This window comes from Nilaparvata lugens, chromosome 4 (assembly GCF_014356525.2).
Source record: "Nilaparvata lugens isolate BPH chromosome 4, ASM1435652v1, whole genome shotgun sequence".
Taxonomy (NCBI): Eukaryota; Metazoa; Arthropoda; class Insecta; order Hemiptera; family Delphacidae; genus Nilaparvata; species Nilaparvata lugens.
The window spans coordinates 5,066,173-5,089,749 of record NC_052507.1 but is presented as its reverse complement, the minus strand read 5'-3'; the positions used below and the strand labels follow the sequence as shown (position 1 = coordinate 5,089,749).

The 23,577-nt window shown below is 35.3% G+C and overlaps 1 protein-coding gene across 1 annotated transcript in view; it reads right to left on the bottom strand.

Annotated features, from left to right (window-relative positions):
• The window catches only part of LOC111043501 (26S proteasome regulatory subunit 4), a 28,188-nt gene extending 5,809 nt beyond the window's left edge, over nucleotides 1-22,379 (bottom strand). Inside the window, exons 1-7 of the mRNA XM_039425559.1 lie at nucleotides 22,284-22,379; nucleotides 21,223-21,373; nucleotides 17,971-18,095; nucleotides 15,138-15,323; nucleotides 13,353-13,452; nucleotides 11,876-12,090; nucleotides 4,412-4,609 (exon numbers count right to left, since the gene is read on the bottom strand). Coding sequence (XP_039281493.1) covers nucleotides 4,412-4,609; nucleotides 11,876-12,090; nucleotides 13,353-13,452; nucleotides 15,138-15,323; nucleotides 17,971-18,095; nucleotides 21,223-21,373; nucleotides 22,284-22,286 — 978 coding nt within the window. The 5' untranslated portion in view covers nucleotides 22,287-22,379. The remainder of the gene's footprint in view (nucleotides 1-4,411; nucleotides 4,610-11,875; nucleotides 12,091-13,352; nucleotides 13,453-15,137; nucleotides 15,324-17,970; nucleotides 18,096-21,222; nucleotides 21,374-22,283) is intronic.
• Nucleotides 22,380-23,577: the final 1,198 nt, after the last annotated feature.

The following is a 23,577-nucleotide window of genomic DNA, read 5'->3' as shown; positions in this document are numbered from 1 at the left end:
CTGGGAAAACTCGCTGAAGGGCATGAAAAGGATAATTCATCCTTGGAAAAACTGATGATAATTTTGTCGTCGATCGATAACAGAAGATGCGTGTGCCTGTGTGGGAGATCAGCTGTGTAATCAATTAGCTTACCGTATCTTACGAGATATCTAGAAATTTTAATTTGACTCGATCAAAATAATCTGATTTGTTGACATGAGATGGTATATCATAATATTCAAAGTTAATCATTATTTTACAGTTCTAAGTGATTAGTGAGTGTTATTACTTTCCTTGCCCTATTACCATAGGTAAGGAAAGTATTGCTTTCCGAAAAAAATTAAGGTACCCCAATTTCTAAATTTCTATACGTTTCAAGGTCCCCTGAGTCCGAAAAAGTGGTTTTTGGGTATTGGTCTGTATGTATGTATGTGTGTGTGTGTGTGTGTGTGTGTGTGTGTGTGTGTGTGTGTGTGTGTGGTGTGTGTGTGTGTGTGTGTGTGTGTGTGTGTGTTGTGTGTGTGTGTGTGTGTGTATATGAGTGTATGTGCGTCTGTGTACACGATATCTCATCTCCCAATTAACGGAATGACTTGAAATTTGGAACTTAAGGTCCTTTCACTATAAGGATCCGACACGAACAATTTCGATCAAATGCAATTCAAGATGGCGGCTAAAATGGCGAAAATGTTGTCAAAAACAGGGTTTTTCGTGATTTTCTCGGAGACGGCTCCAACGATTTTGATCAAATTCATACCTAAAATAGTCATCGATAAGCTCTATCAACTGCCACAAGTCCCATATCTGTAAAATTTTCAGGAGCTCCGCCCCATCAATGCAGATAGATTACCAATTATCAGGCTTCAGATACAATTGAAACAAAAAAAATCAAGTGGAGTAGATTGGGCATGAAAATCTCTACAATTAATGTTCAGTAACATTTTCACCTAAAATTGAAAATTACCTTTAAATTCGAGAAAATGTGATTATTCAATTGCAAATTATTGTTGATTCTATTAAATCATTCACTATGAAGAGATAGCAGACCTCATGTGTGTCTCCAGCGTTATTGCCCTGTCACCAGCTGGCTCAAATCTTTGAATAGTAGACTTGAGATGCGCGGGAACACTAGCGTCAGGTGACCAATTTTCATAACGGCAAGGAAAGTTGTGTGAGTGCGCCACACCAGATTTTTTTGTTATTCAATTTGGTTTGTAAACAATCTAAATTAGAACTTTTATGTTATCAAATATTTGGACTGAAAATTTAACCTGAATTCAAGTGTATGGAACATAACCTACTTTTTGAAATATTCATAGTGCATAAATCAAAATTCGGGGAAGAAACAGTTTTGGGCAGTGCCTGATAGTCCTTTCCCAATCATTTTAAAGAATTGAGTTTTGTTTATCAATAAATAAATAGCGAGCGAAGCTCGGTGCCCCGATATTTGTGAATATAGTGGGATCTACGTTAAAATGGCAGTGTTTGATTAGAAATGGTATTGCTATCCATGTCTATTCTTCAACAAAGCGGATAGCGTTATCTCTTTCTCGCTTTGCTCTGTTGCCAAATGACTTGTTTTCATCACTTTGTCATACTCTGTGATCAGTTTTGATGATCAGATTTTTTTGTTTGAATGAATGAACAGGGAAGGACTTTCAAATGGGAGTATTAATACTAATTCGCACATGCTATCTGTGTCTATGGGTTCTCAACTCCCAACATATGAACGCATTGAGGATTTTCAAAAGAAAAATAATGATAAGAATTCCCATATGCGAAAATGGAGAGTGGAGAATCAGAAGCAATGCAGAGAAACATTATGCGGGGAATAGTTATTTGTGCAACTAGTGCGCAAAGTGACAGTTTGCTGCACCGAAAGAAACGTTTACGCCCGAGCCGTAGGCGAGGGCGGAATGGTTTCTTGAGTGCAGCAGAGGAACTTTGCGCACGTATTTCACATTAAGTTTTTCCTACAGTTACCATTGAATATGAAAAGTGGGTAATTATGGGTAAAATTGCCTGAAATGCATCAAATGTTTTTCTGTGTAATTTTATTATTGATAAAAACCTTAATCGTAAAATCCTAAAGTCCTCGTTGTCCTTGGTTATAATATATAATGAATAATAATTAGCGCGTTGTGCTTCGTTGCACCTCTGCTCACTATAGCAGCCACAGCAGTCACTGTTACCAACTTCATTTTGATTTTGCTGCACTGTTGCTCCATATAACCTACTAAGTATTTTGCGTTGTCATGTTGCAAATCTGGAGTGCAGAAAAATTTTTCCCGCACTAGAGCGGAAAAGTGATTCTTGGCGTTCTGTAATCAGTGCAGCAATGGCCACTTTTCAACGTAACTGTAGGAAAAAGATATAGCATGGTTCATAGTCTAGAAGAATCAGGTTGCTGGGACATGTGCAAAGAATGGAGAACAATAGGATGCAGAGGCAGATGCTTGTTGGAAGAATGGAAGTAACGAGGAAAAGAGGTCGCCCGAGAACACGACGTTGGCTGCAGGACCTAAAAGAAGATCTAGCGTGCCTAGGAACTGGAAGAGACTGGCTAATAAGAGCGATGAATGGAGGCGAATTGTTGAGGAGACCAAGGTTCACGCAGGGCTATAGCGCTTCGTAAGTATCTGTGTCTATGAATAGCCCAGTCAATAAAGGTTTTTTCGATCCGAAAATTAAATAAAAGCTGAATCTTCTACTATCGATAGAACCCTCCCAGAGGGTCATTCTCCCAAAAGTCCCAAGAAATCCCCTTGGAGCTTTCCCCCCTAGCCCCCCTCAAAGTTGAAAAATGCAGGTAATCACGGAAAATCAATTATCTCTGTACCCATTGATCGGAAACAGTTCTATTATATGCCATTCGATTCGTTACATTATGGACTACAATACTAGTTATATTCATTTTTTCAATAAAATTAACAGTTTTCTTGATAAAATAATATATATGTAAAAATTAGGGGGTTTGCGATTTGATTTTTTTTTGTTTTCTTCGATTAACTTCAAAGCAAGTAGTTTTAAAGAAAAATGAGCCGGATAATTAATGTAGCCACTCTCATTGCAAATCTATTGATGTATATTGTTATGTATTTGCGATTCGATTTGACGCTGTGGAAGGGGAAACAGTCGACGCGGAACGGCGCGGCTGACTCTCTTAGCCATAGTAAACAGCAAACTGGAAATCAATTATCTCTGTAACCATTAATCGGAAAAAATCTATCATATGTCGTCATTCGATTCGTTAAATTAAGGACTACAATATTAGTCGGATTTATTTCCTCAATAAATCGAACTTAACTATGGCTAAGAGAGTCAGCTGCGCCGTTCCGCGTCGACTGTTTCCCCTTCCACAGCGTCAAATCAAATCTTAAATACATAACAATATACATCAATGGATTTGCAATGAGAGTGGCTACATTAATTATTTGGCTCATTTTCCTTTAAAACTACTTGTTTCGTAGTTAATCGAAGAAAACAAAAAAATCAAATCGCAAACCCCCTAAATTTTTACATATATATTATTTTATCAAGAAAACTGTTAATTTTATTGGAAAAATTAATATAATCAATATTGTAGTCTATAATGTAACGAATCGAATGGCATATAATAGAACTGTTTCTGATCAATGGTTACAGAGATAATTGATTTCCCGTGTTCACCTGCATTTTCATGTTTTAGGGTGCTGGGGCGGAAAGCTCCAAGGGGATTTCTTGGGACTTTTGGGAGAATGACCCTCTGGGAGGGTTCTATCGATGGTGGGAAATTCAGCTTTTATTTTTTTAAGAATAAGAATAAGAATATTATTTGCCAATGTACAATACAAATAATGAGATGAAATACATTTTTACACATACTTGGCACAGCCATCAAAGTAAACTTGTGCGCTGGCTGTGAGTTCATACAGGAAATTAAATTATATAAATAAAGAAATTAAAAGTAACAAAAATCCAATAGGTAGTACAATGACAAAAAAAAGAAATCTCATTCAACACATAACCAAAATGGAGCTGGTAACGAAATTATGAAACTATTAGAATTTAGGTAGTCTATAATAAATATTCTGTTCAACCCATATATTTATTTCTTTAAGAAGTTTTTTAGTAATTTTTGTATTTATGAAAATAATTGGAACTTTGTTCGAAAATATATTATATTACAAAAATAAGAGAATTGGTGTCTACACACCACTAACTTAATAAAATTTATATTAAAAATGTTTGATACTGCTGGTCGTGTTTGGTATGGTGTATGCCTTATTTCTAAATTACTTATATTTAATTTTTGGATCGAAACTGCTTTTTTGGACCTTCATTGACTGGGCTAGAACTGTTTTTCAAGTGAATGTATACTAGAAATCTTGCTAGAATGCACATTTTTAAAGCAATTAAACTATTATTTTGTATTCTAATTGAACAACTGACCTTGACATCACCCCTGGAATCGAATCCATCAAGCTGATTGAGCAGCTCCAACATGGTTCGCTGAATCTCACGTTCGCCACCCGAGTTGGAGTCGTATCGCTTCGTGCCCACCGCGTCGATCTCGTCAATGAACACAATCGACGGCGCATGCTCCTCGGCTACTCTGAACAGCTCGCGGACCAGTTTGGGGCCGTCTCCCTGGAGAAAAAAATGAAATTAATGGAAAAGACTTAATCACCACAGTAGTTGTATTGGTTCTTTCAGTTTGGGGCCGTCTCACTGCCGAAAAAACACCAAAACTATGAATGAGTCTCAATTATCACAATAGTTGAATTGATTATTTCAGTTTTGGCCCGTCTCCCTGTCGAAAAAACAGCAAATTTATGAATGAGTGTCAGTTACCACAATAGTTTAATTGATTATTTCAGTTTTGGCCCGTCTCCCTGTCGAAAAAACAGCAAATTTATGAATGAGTGTCAGTTACCACAATAGTTTAATTGATTATTTCAGTTTTGGCCCGTCTCCCTGTCGAAAAAACAGCAATTTATGAATGAGTCTCAGTTACCACAATAGTTTAATTGATTATTTCAGTTTTGGCCCGTCTCCCTGTCGAAAAAAAAAAAAAACAGCAAATTTATGAATGAGTGTCAGTTACCACAATAGTTTAATTGATTATTTCAGTTTTGGCCCGTCTCCCTGTCGAAAAAACAGCAAATTTATGAATGAGTGTCAGTTACCACAATAGTTTAATTGATTATTTCAGTTTTGGCCCGTCTCCCTGTCGAAAAAACAGCAAATTTATGAATGAGTGTCAGTTACCACAATAGTTAATTGATTATTTCAGTTTTGGCCCGTCTCCCTGTCGAAAAAAAACAGCAAATTTATGAATGAGTGTCAGTTACCACAATAGTTTAATTGATTATTTCAGTTTTGGCCCGTCTCCCTGTCGAAAAAACAGCAAATTTATGAATGAGTGTCAGTTACCACAATAGTTTAATTGATTATTTCAGTTTTGGCCCGTCTCCCTGTCGAAAAAACAGCAAATTTATGAACGAGTCTCAGTTACCACAATAGTTAATTGATTATTTCAGTTTTGGCCGTCTCCCTGTCGAAAAAACAGCAAATTTATGAACGAGTCTCAGTTACCACAATAGTTTAATTGATTTCCCGTGTTCACCTGCATTTTCATGTTTTAGGGTGTTGGGGCGGAAAGCTCCAAGGGGATTTCTTGGGACTTTTGGGAGAATGACCCTCTGGGAGGGTTCTATCGATGGTGGGAGATTCAGCTTTTATTTTTTTCAAGAATAAGAATAAGAATATTATTTGCCAATGTACAATACAAATAATGAGATGAAATACATTTTTACACATACTTGGCACAGCCATCAAAGTAAACTTGTGCACTGGCTGTGAGTTCATACAGGAAATTAAATTATATAAATAAAGAAATTAAAAGTAACAAAAATCCAATAGGTAGTACAATGACAAAAAAAAGAAATCTCATTCAACACATAACCAAAATGGAGCTGGTAACGAAATTATGAAACTATTAGAATTTAGGTAGTCTATAATAAATATTCTGTTCAACCCATATATTTATTTCTTTAAGAAGTTTTTTAGTAATTTTTGTATTTATGAAAATAATTGGAACTTTGTTCGAAAATATATTATATTACAAAAATAAGAGAATTGGTGTCTACACACCACTAACTTAATAAAATTTATATTAAAAATGTTTGATACTGCTGGTCGTGTTTGGTATGGTGTATGCCTTATTTCTAAATTACTTATATTTAATTTTTGGATCGAAACTGCTTTTTTGGACCTTCATTGACTGGGCTAGAACTGTTTTTCAAGTGAATGTATACTAGAAATCTTGCTAGAATGCACATTTTTAAAGCAATTAAACTATTATTTTGTATTCTAATTGAACAGCACTGACCTTGACATCACCCCTGGAATCGAATCCATCAAGCTGATTGAGCAGCTCCAACATGGTGCGCTGTATCTCACGTTCGCCACCCGAGTTGGAGTCGTATCGCTTCGTGCCCACCGCGTCGATCTCGTCAATGAACACAATCGACGGCGCATGCTCCTCGGCTACTCTGAACAGCTCGCGGACCAGTTTGGGCCGTCTCCCTGCCGAAAAAACAGCAAATTTATGAATGAGTCTCAATTATCACAATAGTTTTATTTCAGTTTCGGGCCATCTCCCTGCCGAAAAAACACCAAAATTATGAATGAGTCTCAATTATCACAATAGTTTTATTTCAGTTTCGGGCCATCTCCCTGTCGAAAAAACAGCAAATTTATGAATGAGTGTCAGTTACCACAATAGTTTAATTGATTATTTCAGTTTTGGCCCGTCTCCCTGTCGAAAAAACAGCAAATTTATGAATGAGTGTCAGTTACCACAATAGTTTAATTGATTATTTCAGTTTTGGCCCGTCTCCCTGTCGAAAAAACAGCAAATTTATGAATGAGTCTCAGTTACCACAATAGTTTAATTGAATGAAAAAGACTAAGAAATTGTCAAAAAACCACTGATTTATTGATACTTAGAAAGACCGGTTTCGGTTATTACACCATTGTCAATCTCTGATAAAACTGAGTTTTGAAAGCGCACTGGTCTCAAAACAAATAAAACTGAGTTTATCAGAGATTGACAATGGTGTAATAACCGAAACCGGTCTTTCCAAGTATCAATAAATCAGTGGTTTTTTGACAATTTCTTAGTCTTTTTCATTCAATATGAATAATTACTACTATATCAACTTCTCAACTACACAAAAAGTGAAAATAGTTTAATTGATTATTTCAGTTTTGGCCCGTCTCCCTGTCGAAAAAACAGCAAATTTATGAATGAGTCTCAATTACCACAATAGATTCATTCAGTTTTGGCCCGTCTCCCTGCCGAAAAAACACCAAAATTATGAATGAGTCTCAATTATCACAATAGTTTTATTTCAGTTTTGGCCCGTCTCCCTGTCGAAAAAACAGCAAATTTATGAACGAGTCTCAATTACCACAATAGATTCATTCAGTATTGGCCCGTCTCCGTGCCGAAAAAAACACCAAAATTATGAATGAGTCTCAATTATCACAATAGTTTTATTTCAGTTTTGGCCCGTCTCCCTGTCGAAAAAACAGCAAATTTATGAACGAGTCTCAATTACCACAATAGATTCATTCAGTATTGGCCCGTCTCCGTGCCGAAAAAAACACCAAAATTATGAATGAGTCTCAATTATCACAATAGTTTTATTTCAGTTTTGGCCGTCTCCCTGTCGAAAAAACAGCAAATTTATGAACGAGTCTCAATTACCACAATAGATTCATTCAGTTTTGGCCCGTCTCCGTGCCGAAAAAAACACCAAAATTATGAATGAGTCTCAATTATCACAATAGTTTTATTTCAGTTTTGGCCCGTCTCCCTGCCGAAAAAACAGCAAATTATGAATGAGTCTCAGTTATCACAATAGATTCATTCAGTATTGGCCCGTCTCCGTGCCGAAAAAAACACCAAAATTATGAATGAGTCTCAATTATCACAATAGTTTTATTTCAGTTTTGGCCGTCTCCCTGCCGAAAAAACAGCAAATTTATGAATGAGTCTCAGTTATCACAATAGTTTCATTCAGTTTTGGTCCGTCTCCCTGCCAAAAAATACAGGAAATTAATGAATGAGTCTCAGTTACCACAATAGATTCATTCAGTTTTGGCCCGTCTCCGTGCCGAAAAAAACACCAAAATTATGAATGAGTCTCATTATCACAATAGTTTTATTTCAGTTTTGGCCCGTCTCCCTGCCGAAAAATGCAGGAAATTGACGATTGAGTCTCAGTTACGACAGTAGTTTTATTAGTTCTTTCATTTTCGGTTTGTCTCCCTGCCGAAAAAAGAACAAATTTATGAATGAGAATCAGTTGAAAATTTTTTATTAACTTAGTTCTTTCAAATAGGGAGGAGAATGGGTGTTCTGATCCAGATTGATGCCCCGTTTCACCAACCTTGGTCAAGGTATTTGAACATGGTTAAAGTCTGTCAGCTGGTCAAATCAGAAATAATTCGTTCCACCAACACCAGTTAAGTTTAACCATGGTCAAACCAATGGTTAAGTTCGACTGCCGCCGAACGGGCGATCAAATTATCTGAACACGGTCAAAAGACTGGTTCGATCAATTTCCTTCAAATCAAATCAATTCATTGCCATTATTTTTTTTATAAACAAGTTAAACAAAAACATTCTTATAATCCTTGCTTGTTTGTAGGTTACCATATGTTTTGACGCAATGAAAAATTTCAAAGTTTTTAGTGGGATTGAATCTAGTTGTTGTAAGTTATTTATTAGGTTTGTTCTCGGAATCTTTTAATTAGTAAATTATCATATTATAGAAAATAAAGTAGATTTTGAAAAAGATTTGCTTTACTCTTTTATTACACAGTAGGCCTATATTATTCAATCCTTAGATCAACCTTGCTGCTTCAATGTATCCCATTAGAATTGGAATGTTCTTTTGTTCATGAAAAAATTGTCAAAAATGATGGTGATTTGTAAATTCTTTGTACGAAAGAATTCAATTCAAATTTGAAATATTATTATAAATTAATGTAGATGTGTGACTATACAAAACGTCTGTGCCAGGGGCATGCCCCGAAATAATGAATATGAAGGAAAATCAGTAAAGTAATTACAGAAAAAAGTACAGTAATCTGAATTTATGACGCCTTGACGGTAAGTAAAAAGAGCATTCAGCGCAAATTACTCTCTGAATATGAGCAGCGAAACTGATATTGAGTATCATGGGGTGTTACTATATTTACTATATTACAGAATTTAATTTGGATTTTCGTTTAATAATAATTATTAATTCATTAGCATTTGAAAAATTGCAATATCTCAGTAATTTCTATCCATAAAAATCAGATGTAGCAAATAGCAAGCCAGCAAATATGTTGGCCAACTACAGCTACAAGAGTTGACCATGTTCACCGACGGATTTTTGATCAATCCCGAGGTTGGTGGAACAGTTGTATGTTTGAACGAGTGATCAAATTTTGACTATGGTCTAATTGACCATGGCTAGGCTATATTTGATCGAGGTTGATGAAACCGGGCATGAGTGGTGATGGGTGGTTGAATGTGAATGAGTTGTGTGTGTGTTTGTTTTAGCCAGTCTCCCTACCGAAGAAAACAACAAATTTATTAATAACAGTAGTTTTATTAGTTATTTCAGTTTCGGCCCGTCTCCCTACCGAAAAAAGAACAACTTTATGAATGAGAATCAGTTGAAAATTTTTTATTAACTTAGTTCTTTCAAATAGGGAGGAGAATGGGTGTTCTGATCCAGATTGATGCCCCGTTTCACCAACCTTGGTCAAGGTATTTGAACATGGTTAAAGTCTGTCAGCTGGTCAAATCAGAAATAATTCGTTCCACCAACACCAGTTAAGTTTAACCATGGTCAAACCAATGGTTAAGTTCGACTGCCGCCGAACGGGCGATCAAATTATCTGAACACGGTCAAAAGACTGGTTCGATCAATTTCCTTCAAATCAAATCAATTCATTGCCATTATTTTTTTTATAAACAAGTTAAACAAAAACATTCTTATAATCCTTGCTTGTTTGTAGGTTACCATATGTTTTGACGCAATGAAAAATTTCAAAGTTTTTAGTGGGATTGAATCTAGTTGTTGTAAGTTATTTATTAGGTTTGTTCTCGGAATCTTTTAATTAGTAAATTATCATATTATAGAAAATAAAGTAGATTTTGAAAAAGATTTGCTTTACTCTTTTATTACACAGTAGGCCTATATTATTCAATCCTTAGATCAACCTTGCTGCTTCAATGTATCTCATTAGAATTGGAATGTTCTTTTGTTCATGAAAAAAATTGTCAAAAATGATGGTGATTTGTAAATTCTTTGTACGAAAGAATTCAATTCAAATTTGAAATATTATTATAAATTAATGTAGATGTGTGACTATACAAAACGTCTGTGCCAGGGGCATATATAAGAAGAGGGTCCAGGGGGCCTGCCCCGAAATAATGAATATGAAGAAAAATCAGTAAAGTAATTACAGAAAAAAGTACAGTAATCTGAATTTATGACGCCTTGACGGTAAGTAAAAAGAGCATTCAGCGCAAATTACTCTCTGAATATGAGCAGCGAAACTGATATTGAGTATCATGGGGTGTTACTATATTTACTATATTACAGAATTTAATTTGGATTTTCGTTTAATAATAATTATTAATTCATTAGCATTTGAAAAATTGCAATATCTCAGTAATTTCTATCCATAAAAATCAGATGTAGCAAATAGCAAGCCAGCAAATATGTTGGCCAACTACAGCTACAAGAGTTGACCATGTTCACCGACGGATTTTTGATCAATCCCGAGGTTGGTGGAACAGTTGTATGTTTGAACGAGTGATCAAATTTTGACTATGGTCTAATTGACCATGGCTAGGCTATATTTGATCGAGGTTGATGAAACCGGGCATGAGTGGTGATGGGTGGTTGAATGTGAATGAGTTGTGTGTGTGTTTGTTTTAGCCAGTCTCCCTACCGAAGAAAACAACAAATTTATTAATAACAGTAGTTTTATTAGTTATTTCAGTTTCGGCCCGTCTCCCTACCGAAAAAAACAGACCAAATTTATAAATAAAGGGACGTTCTACGAATCTCCTCAGCAAACTTCATGAGTACCAACACTACAAACTGAAAAAATGTCACCACCCACAGAATTTGAACCCTTTTATTTCACCACAACACAAGTAGTTTCAACTCTTCAAAATTAAAAAGGGTACATGATGAATTATATCGGGCTTTAATCCTTCCACACACATCCTACCACAATCTTTAATCCTACCACAACACAAGTAGTTTCAACTCTTCAAAATTAAAAAGGGTACATGATGAATTATATCGGGCTTTAATCCTTCTTCAATGATGGTAGAGTATGAGCTTGATGATGTAGCTCGACTACAGTAGTAGCCAACTCTTCAAGACCATTTTCAATTGATTTACACTTGTGTTTGCTTCTGTTAAACATTTATGTGTTTGCTCTAACCTTAATTTCTTTTTTTTTATTTGATCATTTTATTATGTAGTGGTCTGTTTTCTATTTTGTATTGCATGACAATTGTCGTTTATTATGTATTACTATTCACGACAAGTAAATAAATATGGATATGAAAAATGGCTCTTGTCAATGTCAATCTCAATCGATGTAGAATGTATAGAAACAACTAAACAGAAATGTTTTTGATGCAGAAAAGTAAGAAAAAACTTTTGAGATTATGAGGAGAAATTCAATCCATAGTGAGGACAACGTTATAATAACAGTATTTGATCAATATTGGTGTTGCTATCCTTGTCTATCATTCGACAAACCATACAGCACTATCCTTTTCTAGGAATTGAATTGTAATGTTTGAGATGCAGTTCTACTCACAAGATACTTCTGGATAAGCTCGGATCCGACAACACGTAGGAAGGTGGCGGATGTCTGATTGGCGACCGCCTTGGCTAGCAAGGTTTTGCCGGTGCCAGGGGGACCGTACAGAATGACGCCCTTGGGCGGCTTTATACCCATCTCCTCGTAATACTCCGGGTGAGTCAGAGGCAGTTCTACTGACTCCTTTATCTCCTGAATCTGAGTGTCGAGACCTGAAAAATGAGATTAATAATAATTAAAAATAAGATTGATAATAATTTAAAATGAGATTAAAAATGATTTTAATATCAAAAACAAAGAAAGTTTGTTAAACATGATTAGGATCATAACTCAAGTATGAAGCGTATCACTAAAATGAAATAATAATCGACAAGTACCGATTATATACACCGTGATTCAAAAAGAATACCACAACTTTGAAAATTGATAACTCTGCAAAGAATAAACGGAGAGTGGAGCACTATCTGTCATCGATTCAAGGAAGCTCTAGAGTTTTTTTTAGTTCCTTATTTGGAGCACCACCCCATTGGCACTCATCTGTCCGTGCCTATTTGAATGAAAACTATCCGAGGCAATGGATCGGCTGCCAAGCAGCTCGAGACAGAGCACTTCATCACTGGCCTCCAAGAAGCCTTGACCTCACCCTTATTTATCCAATTATTTTATTTATTCATAGACAATAGATACAATGCAGGTAAAAACAACAGGCATTCGCCCAAAACTGATTTAAACCTTAATTTGGAATGCACGGTCTAGAGGTTATGGGGGTACGTTAAAGATAAGGTGTATCGTCCGCCTCTACCAGCTAACATTGAGGAGCTCAAACAAGAAATAACAGCAGCTATACGAACTGTTGAGCTGCGTACACATATTCGCGCTTCCAACCCGCACCGAGCACGCTCCTTCCTCGTACCGCCCTCGTTCCTCCATCGAACCACAGTCGCTCACCCACGCACCCATCATGAACGTTACGGAAGATGTTAGATCTTCTCGCGTTCCCCGGTCGAACCACTGTTGCTCGCCGGTCGATCATCAATCGCTCTGCTGGAGTGACGTTCGGTTGCGGAGCAGAGCGAAAGTCTGTACGCACCTTTACGCCCGATATGCTACTGAGGGTGTGCAACGAGTTCGAGTATCTTATTGATATCACTCGAGTGTCTGGAGGGGGTCACATTGAACATTTGTGAACTTGATTTCTAGTGGGGAAATCTTACTTTTTATACTCTTCATTTTGATTAACAAACAACCCAAGATTCTATTATGTTTCCTTGATTAAATACAGATTTTCAAAGTTGTGGTATTTTTTTGAATCACGGTGTATTTTAATAATTCACAACATTTCTACTCCTTAGATCCATTTCCAAGTGCTAATCATGAAATTATTATCGCCGAAATTATTAATTATACTTGACTGAATTATCTTTACAATGTGCTACGAATAAATGGGAAGTTTCCAAATTAAAATGCGTATTACCTCCAATATCGGCGTAGGTTTCTTGTGGTGCCTTTTCAAGTTTCATCACAGTCACCATGGGATCTGTATCATCGGATAATACACCAACAACCGCATGAACCTATAAAGACAAAAGTGACAAACAATATTATACAAACAGAAATACTGAGTTGAATAAACTGATGGTTTAATCTCAAAATGAAACACATAACAAACGAGACTTGATATACAGAGTGAGTCATATGTATGGGAACCCTTCAATAAGTTGGAGACTCTTGTAGATATAATTATGTTACTTTCAGGATAAGTTATTGATCAAAATACTCTACCTTTTGACGTACAACTGAATTTAAAGTTTTAATTTTTGAAGAAATAATTGATTAAGTTCAATCAGCCACCATTTTGGATAAAAGTATCATAGAACATTTTTATTGATGTCATATTTCTCGTTTTGAAAAGGCCTTTAAAATCATGCATCACATAATGGTTGTTTACATACAAAATATTTTAGTTACAACCCATCATTTCTTTAAAAACTGAAACTTCAATCAGTCGCCATTTTGAATACAAGTATTATAGAGCTTTTTTATCGATGCCATCTTTCTTGTTTTAAAAAGGCTTTTAAAATGATGTGCCACACAATGGGTGTTTACATTTAAAATATTTAGATTTTAAATATTTGAGTTACAACCCCTAAGTCACCCCCTTATGAGGGGTTGAAATTCAGTTGTACGTCAAAAGGTAGAGTATTTTAATCAAAAACTTATCCTGAAAGTTACAGTATTATTTCAGTTGTACGTCAAAAGGTAGAGTATTTTGATCAATAACTTATCCTGAAAGTTACAGTATTATATCTACAATAGTCTCCAACTTATTGATGGGTTCCCATTCATAAGGCTCACTCTGTATATTAGATCTGGATTGAACTGACGCTTTGCTAACAGAATTTAGTAGCCGTTAATAATCCATAGTTACAATTGGTAACCCCCTTTATAATGCTGATGTAGCACTGCATTGTTATTACTAGCCATTAGTTTAGTCGCTTTTCCAATTCAGTCTGTTGCCAGAGCTCGTAGAGCGTAGATCGCCTGTAACCGTTCACGTTCATCTCAAGTCTACTATTCTAAGATCTGAGACAGCTGGTGACAGGCCAAAAACGCTGGAGACACACGAATTCTGCTATCTCTTCATGGTGAATGATTTAATAGAATCAACAGTTGCCAACAGTTTGCAATTTAATAATCTTATTTTCTCGCATTTTGAGCTTATTTTCAATTTTAGGTGAAAATGTTACTGAACATGAATTGTAGAGATTTTTATGCTAAATCTTTTCCACTTAAATGTTTTTGTTTGAATTGTATCTGAAGCCTGATAATTGGGAATCTAAAATCAAACTTTGCAAAGATGGGGCGGTGCTCCTGAAATTTTTACAGATATGGGACTTGTGGCAGTTGATATAGCTTATCAATGTCTTTTTGAGGTATGAATTTGATCAAAATCGTTGGAGCCGTTTTCGAGAAAAAGGAGCCTCTTTCATACACTAATATTAGAGTAAAAACCAGACTATAGAATTATTCATCATAAATCAGCTGACAAGTGATTACACAGATGTGTGGAGAAGCCAGTCTATTGCTGTATTTCCATAAGGTCTATAGTTTCAATCAGGTAATATTGTGGATGAGAATACTGCGTGAGGTCTACTGTTCACAGAACTACTAGTTTTATTCGAATCTATGAATGAAGATACTAACCTATGGCATTCCATTCATTGGAATGCCATAGATTAATTACGTTCGAAATACTCACCTTATGATTAAGTAGTACGGAGCACCCAGGCTCCAGCTGATCCTTGTCTACAAAGCTGAGAATGCTGACATAGTGTTCGCTTCCAACCGAAGTAGAGACGATCGCATGATTGTCATCAATGATCTCTTCCAATGTTCCAACCGACATTGGAGTTCCTCTCAGGTCATCCACGCGAGATCTCTCCTCCTGGAATACATTTAACATAAATTACATGACATTGAATTGAATTTGAATTGAGCTTATTTAGCCAAAATTATACAGGGGTATCATAAAAGAATGGTGCGGTTTCGAACATGGTTTAAAGAAAAACCAAATTACTTACAGTTGATGATGTTTATTCATCTAATTTGTCGTCTCAGGCAGTTTTTTACATAATTGTTAAATTTGAATATGTGCGCCTTTAGTCGTTCGACAAAATATCCAAACGATAATCAATTTCTCTCCAAACATTCGCTAACATTTCATTGGTTATGGTTGTCATTGCTTCATTAATCCTGTTTTTAAGTGGTTCAGGTAGATTTTTTCTTGTAAATTTACATCAAAAACATTGTTTATTCACAAGAAATCGCGAACTGAACCACTTTAAAACAGGATTGAAGAACCAATGACAACCATAATCGAAGAAATGTTATCGAATGTCAAGAGAGAAATTTATTATCGTTTGGACATTTGTCGAGCGACTAAGGGCGCACTTATTGAAAGTTATTAATCATGTAAAAAACTGTTTCAGACGACAAATTAGGTGAATAAAAAACATTAACTGTAAGTAATTTGGTTTTTCTTAAAACAATGTTCGAAGCCGCACCATTCTTTTATGATAACCCTGTACATAATTGCAATATTTTAAAAGCGCACAATAATGCATGCAGCATAATATAACAATTGTGTAAAATAAAGCTTGAGACACCATGACATTTGGAGTAATAATTTTATAATTATTATATAATAGTAATAAATCTTATCTTCAGTCAGATGAAAATATAATTTATATACTAGGCGGAGATAGGACTTTAAAGTTCTCTCTACCATTAAACATAGAAACCCTCACATTACTTTATATAAAGCATTAAAACAAGTGTGAGTATTAAAACAAATTAATGGTCACATGTTTCAGCATTAGAATCTGCATTGAATAATTGTCTTTAATAAGCTCATAATACATATTCAGCAATAGCCGGCAGACCAGGAGACTTCCCACTGGACCCCCAGCGGAATCAGCCAAAAAAGAAACCAGAAGACTCTTTTCGCTCGCATGTATTTTTCCATAGGAGCACAGTTTTGCTGCTATATTATCTATCAATAAGATATGTTGATTTGAAATTATCGAACACTATGTAACTCGCTCTTGAAAGTATCGATCTGCCTATTTTGATCAGGTTGATCAAATAAATTTTCTACACAGGGAAATATTGATAGAGTGGCTCTAAAATGTTTAAGCATTCATTATTCAAAATCCAATTTCAAATTTTCAATTCATATGCCTAGTTCAGAAACATACGAATAAAAAATTATGAGTTTAGCCTATATGAGAGGACTCAATTTACATGATTGATTAATTATAGAGTAATCACTGATAATAATCCGTGTTTCGGATGGACACGTTACTCCGTCGGTCCCGGCTGCCTAAAAAGCAGTCGTTAGGTCATGTCAGAGGCCCTGAAATTGATCAGTTGCGACCTGAAAACTCTGACACCAGACCTTAGCCAGCCAGGTCACTCGATATTATTATTATTATTTTTACTGATGATAATAATAATACAGCGTGATTCAAAAAGAATACCACAACTTTGAAAATCTGTATTCAATCAAGGAAACATAATAGAAACTTGGGTTGTAAATCAAAATGAAGAGTATTAAAATAAGTTTTTCCCCACTAGAAAACAAGTCACAAATGTTCAATGTGCCACTCGAGTGATATCAATACGATACTCGAACTCGTTGCACACCCTCAGTAGCACATCGTGCGTAACAGTTTGTATAGCTGCTGTTATTTCTTGTTTGAGCTCCTCAATGTTAGCTGGTAGAGGCGGTCGATACACCTTATCTTTAACGTACCCCCATAACCTGTAGACTGTGTATTCCAAATTAAGGTTTAAAGCAGTTTTGGGCGAATGCCTGTTGTTTTTTACCTGCATTGTATCTATTGTCTATGAATAAATAAAATAAATAAGGGTGAGGTCAGGGCTTCTTGGAGGCCAGTGATGAAGTGCTCTGTCTTGAGCTGCTTAGCAGCCGATCCATTGCCTCGGATAGTTTTCATTCAAATAGGCACGGACAGATGAGTGCCAATGGGACTAAATAAGGAACTAAAAAACTTCAGAGCTTCCTCAAATCGATGACAGATAGTGCTTTACTCTCTGTTTATTGTTTGCAGAGTTATACATTTTTAAAGTTGTGGTATTCTTTTTGAATCATGGTACTTGTCGATTATTATTTCATTTCAGTGATACGCTTCACAATTGAGTTATGCGCTCCAAATCATGTTGAACAAAATTACTTTGTTTTTGATATTAAAATCATTATTAATCAAGTACCCCCATAAAAAAAAATCGCAAAGGGTGAGCTCAGGGCTTCTTGGAGGCCAGTGATGAAGTGCTCTGTCTCGAGCTGCTTGGCTCGAAAGATATCACTCGAGTGTCTGGTGGGGGTCACATTGAACATTTGTAAACTTGTTTTCTAGTGGGGAAAAACTTATTTTAATACTCTTCATTTTGATTTATAACCCAAGTTTATATTATGTTTCCTTGATTAAATACAGATTTTCAAAGTTGTGGTATTATTTTTGAATCACGCTGTATAATAGAATAGAATACATGAAAAACTGAGAGCTCACCTCATTTTTCTCCTCCTGTGGTTTCAGTCTTTCCTGGTTGCGGATGAATTCTTCCTCCATCAGAAGATAATCCTTGATCCTTTCCAATTTCAATAATTTTAGCCTACATTTTGTATGGGGCGTTACTGTGAAAAGAATGAAAATAGAATGATTTGGAGACTTCTCATATACCATACTTAATTAACAATCCTTCATTTCATTGTACAGTTAGTTTGATCAAGTTATAATGAAAGTTCATAGGATAACTTTTCAGTTTCTTATTTCATTGGAGAAACATCGGAGTATTGGAGTAACACTAGCATATAGGAGGTTCCTTCAAGGATGGAAACATCTACCCCTTCAATAGAGTACTCTAATAGGGATACTTGAATGTTCAATATTATGTAAAATGACTGTTACCCTTGTAATATTAATTTAAATTATAGGCTACACGACTACAAGGGTACTAGTTATTTTCTATAATATTGAACTACTCCTTCAAATTCACGAAAGTAATGTATTGATGCTGTTATTTAAAAAAAATAGCAAGAAATGAAACTGTTAACATCAATACCCTGATTTCCAAATCATTTCTGCTTTGTTGGACAGAGAAAGTACACCCTTAGTTCATATGGGAGTGTTCACACATAATCATTCTGCAAATGTATGAACTCTCCCGTAAGAAACAACGTTATTGTTTTCTGTCCAGCAGAAAAGGAATTCGTAGGAAAAGAAGGATCAAGATCCTATCTAGTCAATTGCCAAGAACCAATTGAAAAGTCAACAGTGAGTTACATACACAATTCGAAATAATTTGTCACTACAGATCCTTATCAACTTGATAACAAATTTAAAATACTGTAATAGAAAATTTAAATATTTTCCCCAACTTGAGCTTTGTCTTTGGGAAAGTAGGCTACTTTCTGAACTTCTTTTCTATAGCCTAATAACTATTGCGATTGATAAATTTTCGTAGTTTATTCTACATATAGACTAATATTGAAGATGGTTCAGTCACAAGAGAAAAGTGTAATTTGAAAAAATTGCAAATTGGTTGAAAGTGAGAGGGATAGAGTACAGAGTAAGCGAATTGTTTCTCTCCCAATCTGTTTAGCAATACCCGGCAGTGCTGCCAACCTAGCTTTCTCTCCACTATAGTGTGGTCCACGTTATAATGGCAGTGGAGAAAGAAAAGTAAAGCGTTGACAATTCTCTGCCTTGCAACTGTTGATAAAGTACATTCGTCGAGTTCAAAGCCAAATTTCGAACAGTTTGAACACTCATAAAACGTTCAAAAACGTGAAATAAAGGAACAAATTATATGAATCTTATAAGAAATTTCTTCCTATTACCAACCATGTCCTTGGAATTAGATTTTGACTGATAGTTTTCTAGTTATTGACGTTTTTCAAAAATATCGAAAAATCAAAATATCTCGAAAACTAAGGTCGATATAAGAAAATTTTACTGGTTATTTTTTGTAGCAAATTCAATGTAGAATCCATGGTCTTCGGCTTTTACACCTTTCATGGGACACCCTGTATAATAATAAAAGTGGTTGACAATTTCAATATTTGTGTTTTCATTGGCTAAGTGCCTGATAACATCGATTTCCGGCTGCTATTTTTGCTTTTATATCAGCTCCAAATATACAATGTCGTGATCAAGGCCAGGTTTTCCTGGATAGATCGTGCCAAGTAACAAAAAACATGATTCTCATTTCAAGCTTTCATTAAAAAAAATCCTCTAACTGGCAGAAGTTCCTTCCAGAGCCACAGCGGAAATGAGTTCCTGAATACATTTACTGGGCAGGCCCTAACTAACTGTGAACAGTAGATCTCGCGCTCAGTAAGTTACATTGACCTGTTGTTTTCTCAGAAATTTATAAATAATTTATCAATTTAAAATGTCTAGAAAAAATCCGAAATAAACATAGAGCTTTCTCTCTTATCGTACCGTGACGTGTCGTCCCGGAATGTGAGTATGAGCTCTGTTATCAGGTCGATACGCCAATCCAATCAACCCATCATAGAAAATTCTGTGTTGGCGAAAAATGTGTTCAGTAATTCAGTATATTCAGTCCATGACCGGCAGTCGCCAAACAGACTCAAAATATAAAACAATCAAAACACAAATAACAAGAGATGGCCGCAGATAGGTTGTTTCGTGTGGCTCTGTAGATGGACTGCCATAGTAACTCATTAAACAATCTCAAACTGGTCTACAAGTCCACTGGTCTCATCATCTCTCAATGAGTAGAGAGGGTAGTTGATAAGTTTTTCTCGAACCAGCCTACAAAACTTCCCATACTCCAGCTCACGAACACAAATTGGCAGTCTGTTAAAATTTTTTAGCATCCGTAAGGGGTAGCATTCATGTGCTTTCGATAGTCTGGAGTAGGGCAGGTCAATGTTGCCACGTCTCCTGGTATTGTGGTGGTGCAGCTGGCCCCTCTCATGGTAGGCATGAACCTCACTCCTGTTGAAATTAACAAAATAAACTACCATAATGCTGATTTCCTACAAACTTCATTTCTCACTTTTCATGATTTTAGGAATCAATTTCTTTTCAATAATATTTGTTGCAATTTTAATCATTAGATTAAAAAGAAAAATGTAAAAAAAATGTTTTCTATCAATAGCTCCAAACTTCAAACTAGAATCATGGCCTCAGCTTATGGAAAGACAAAGTTAGTAGACAACTGTCTACTAACGTTGATGGAAAGATACATTTTCAAGATGTTCGATGTTTTTGAACGGGTGGTATTGAACAGTCTACTAGGCAGCTGATTTACGATGAATTCAAAGACTGTTTTTTACGGTAATATTGGTGTTCGAAGGAAACTCTTTTTCCTTTTGTATTATCCTTAGAATGCAAAATTTAACAAAACCTTATGTATTCGTCGACGCGAAATTCAAAAAGGAACATAAACTTACCTGTCAAATTTCATGAAAATCTTTCGCTGCGTTTCGCTGTAAATGCGCAACATATAAACATTTAAACATAAAGAGTAATGCAAAAACGTCGACTTGAATCTTAGACCTCACTTTGCTCAGTTAATTATCTCCAACATTATTATCTTCCGTGATAAGAGAACTAAGATAGCCTATTTGAATCTTTCGAATTTGTGATTATTGCACTCCATGGATCAGTCGCCCATCTGCCGGGTTCTGCTGCCTGACAAATACTTTGTTTTACTTGATACCCTAAGTACTTTGTTTATTGTGACTCAACAATCTGAAGTAGGAATAAATGGATTTTAAAGAGTAATACCTTGCGGAAGTTTGGTGGCTGCATCTGGGCCCTTCGTTCTTCTCTTCTTTTTTCCAACACGTGTTGGAATGGGCGGTTCATACTTTTTCTTCTTATCCTTATCATCTTTTTTGTCTCCCCCCGAGCCCCCACCGGCCGACTGATTTTGACCCTAGAAAATAAAATAAATTAAGTTTGATTCTGTTTTTCAAAAATAAATCAGTCAATATTAGATAATGTTTAATCCTTTTTTAACAATAATTCCAACTGTAATTGTCAATATTCTAATTTAAGGTTTAGAGGTTCATAAGAGAATACAAATTAGCCAAGTTGAAAAACCTCACCTAAGATGAAGGTAGAGGTGGTATACTATACTGTAACGACTAGTCGTAGAACCACTGTATAGGTAAACAAACACATTGATAATAGGGATAATAGCTCAATATTATATTTGTTGTAAGTTAAGACTTGTTTATAAGTTGACAAAGTAGAAAATAAATGGTCAGCTTGGATCAATGTTTTGTAGGACATGCATGATTGTGACAACTAATAGCCTATCTACCCACAAAATAATAAGTTACCATACGAACTTTTATCAAATAGCCTAGGCTACTTCTAAAAAAAATTCGATGTTTCCTAAAAATGAACAGATTTAATTGTTCTGTTTGTGTTTTGTTAGTCTATACAGAAAGTACAAAAACTACATTGTTTCTTCACATTCATAACAAGCCTTGAGTACGATATTGTTTCTTTTCTTGCTTTACGGAAAATGTATAATTAATGTTTTACGCTATTGCAAACTCATTACATAATTGGAAAAATATAAAGAATTAGAAAGACATTTTAAAAATTTTAGGCCTATATTGAATTGTGGTAATAGTAAAATGAAAAAGTTATAAGCTAAAAAGAACGAGATGGATAGCAAAACAACTGAGCAAAAAGACTGTTCTATTTCGGAAAAAACTTATCTAATGTTGTGGATTGGTTATATTTAGAAGGAAGAATATATATGAAGTGTTTTCAATACAATAAAGATAGAATATAATTTATAATTTTAGTAAAATTCTGATAAATTTACTTACCATAGAAAATGATACAGGCCTAACCAACAAATGAAATTCTACGAGTCACTGCTGCTCAGCAAACTTTAAGCGTACCAACTCTACAAACTAAAAAAAGTCGTCATCACCCACAGAGTTTAAAAACAGAGGTATCTTGTCTTATCGGTTGGTTTTGAAAACGACGCCATTAGAGGGTCAGTCACAAGGATGATATAGTGCGGTCCACGTTATAATGGCAGTGGATAAAGATAGAAGAATAGCGATGCCGATTCTCTGCATTGATTAATTATATTTCTACACTGTCAAAAACATAATTGGCATCGTTGTGGACTTAGAAAAGGATAGTAACACCGGCTTTGTCGAATAATAGACAAGGATAGCGAAACCTAAGTTGATCATATACTGTCATTATAACGTGGACCTCACTATAGCCTGGCCACTAACGAAAGGACCGTAGGACATGTTTATCATGCATGTTCTGTCATCAGCGAGAGAGGCTTTTTACATAAAATAAACAATCAATAATAATAAACAACCCACTAGGAAATTATAATAAAATATAAATAATTGACTTTGAAAATACATTTTCATTATGCATGTCCTACCGTTAGTGGCCAGCCTAACAAAAGGAAACAGACACATCTGTCATACATTGTTGTGTCATCACAGCAAATGGATTCAAACAATTTTTTGTGTTCAATTTTCTTCAAAAATCTTCAATTTTCGTTGTTTATTTTTCTTCACCACTCTATTTATAGTCCAGTCAAGGAAAGGTTATAGAGGGAAAAGTTAGGAAGACAATTTTTGACCCCAGTTTGGGGTAGTAAGGAGGAGGTAAACATATGAAAAGTCCCTCTACCCCCTGTGCTAAGCGGGTGGGGGTGGTTTAAAGGTACCATTTTTTGGTTTCTCGTATAAAACTCAAAAACTATGTATCTTAAGAGCTTGACTGTCATATAACGAATAAAAGCTCACATAATTCCCTACAATATTCATTCCACAACTTTTTTTATATCTCCTCTAGTTTTCAAGATATCCGCTCTTGAAGGTGTGACATTTTTGAAAAAAACACGTTTGCTAACAATATTTTTCTATTTTTGCTCTTATAACTTTTTAAAAATCGATGGGGAAAATCCATGCTGATTATGAGCTTATAGGGCATTGAATTCTCTTCAATTTGATATATAATTTCACACTTTTACGAATTTCCCTAGACCTTTTGCAGCAGCTTTAGTGTTGAGTGTGAAATCTCCATTTTTGCAACAATAGACCATTGGACAAAGGAATTTGGAGGAAATGTTTTTAACAAAATATT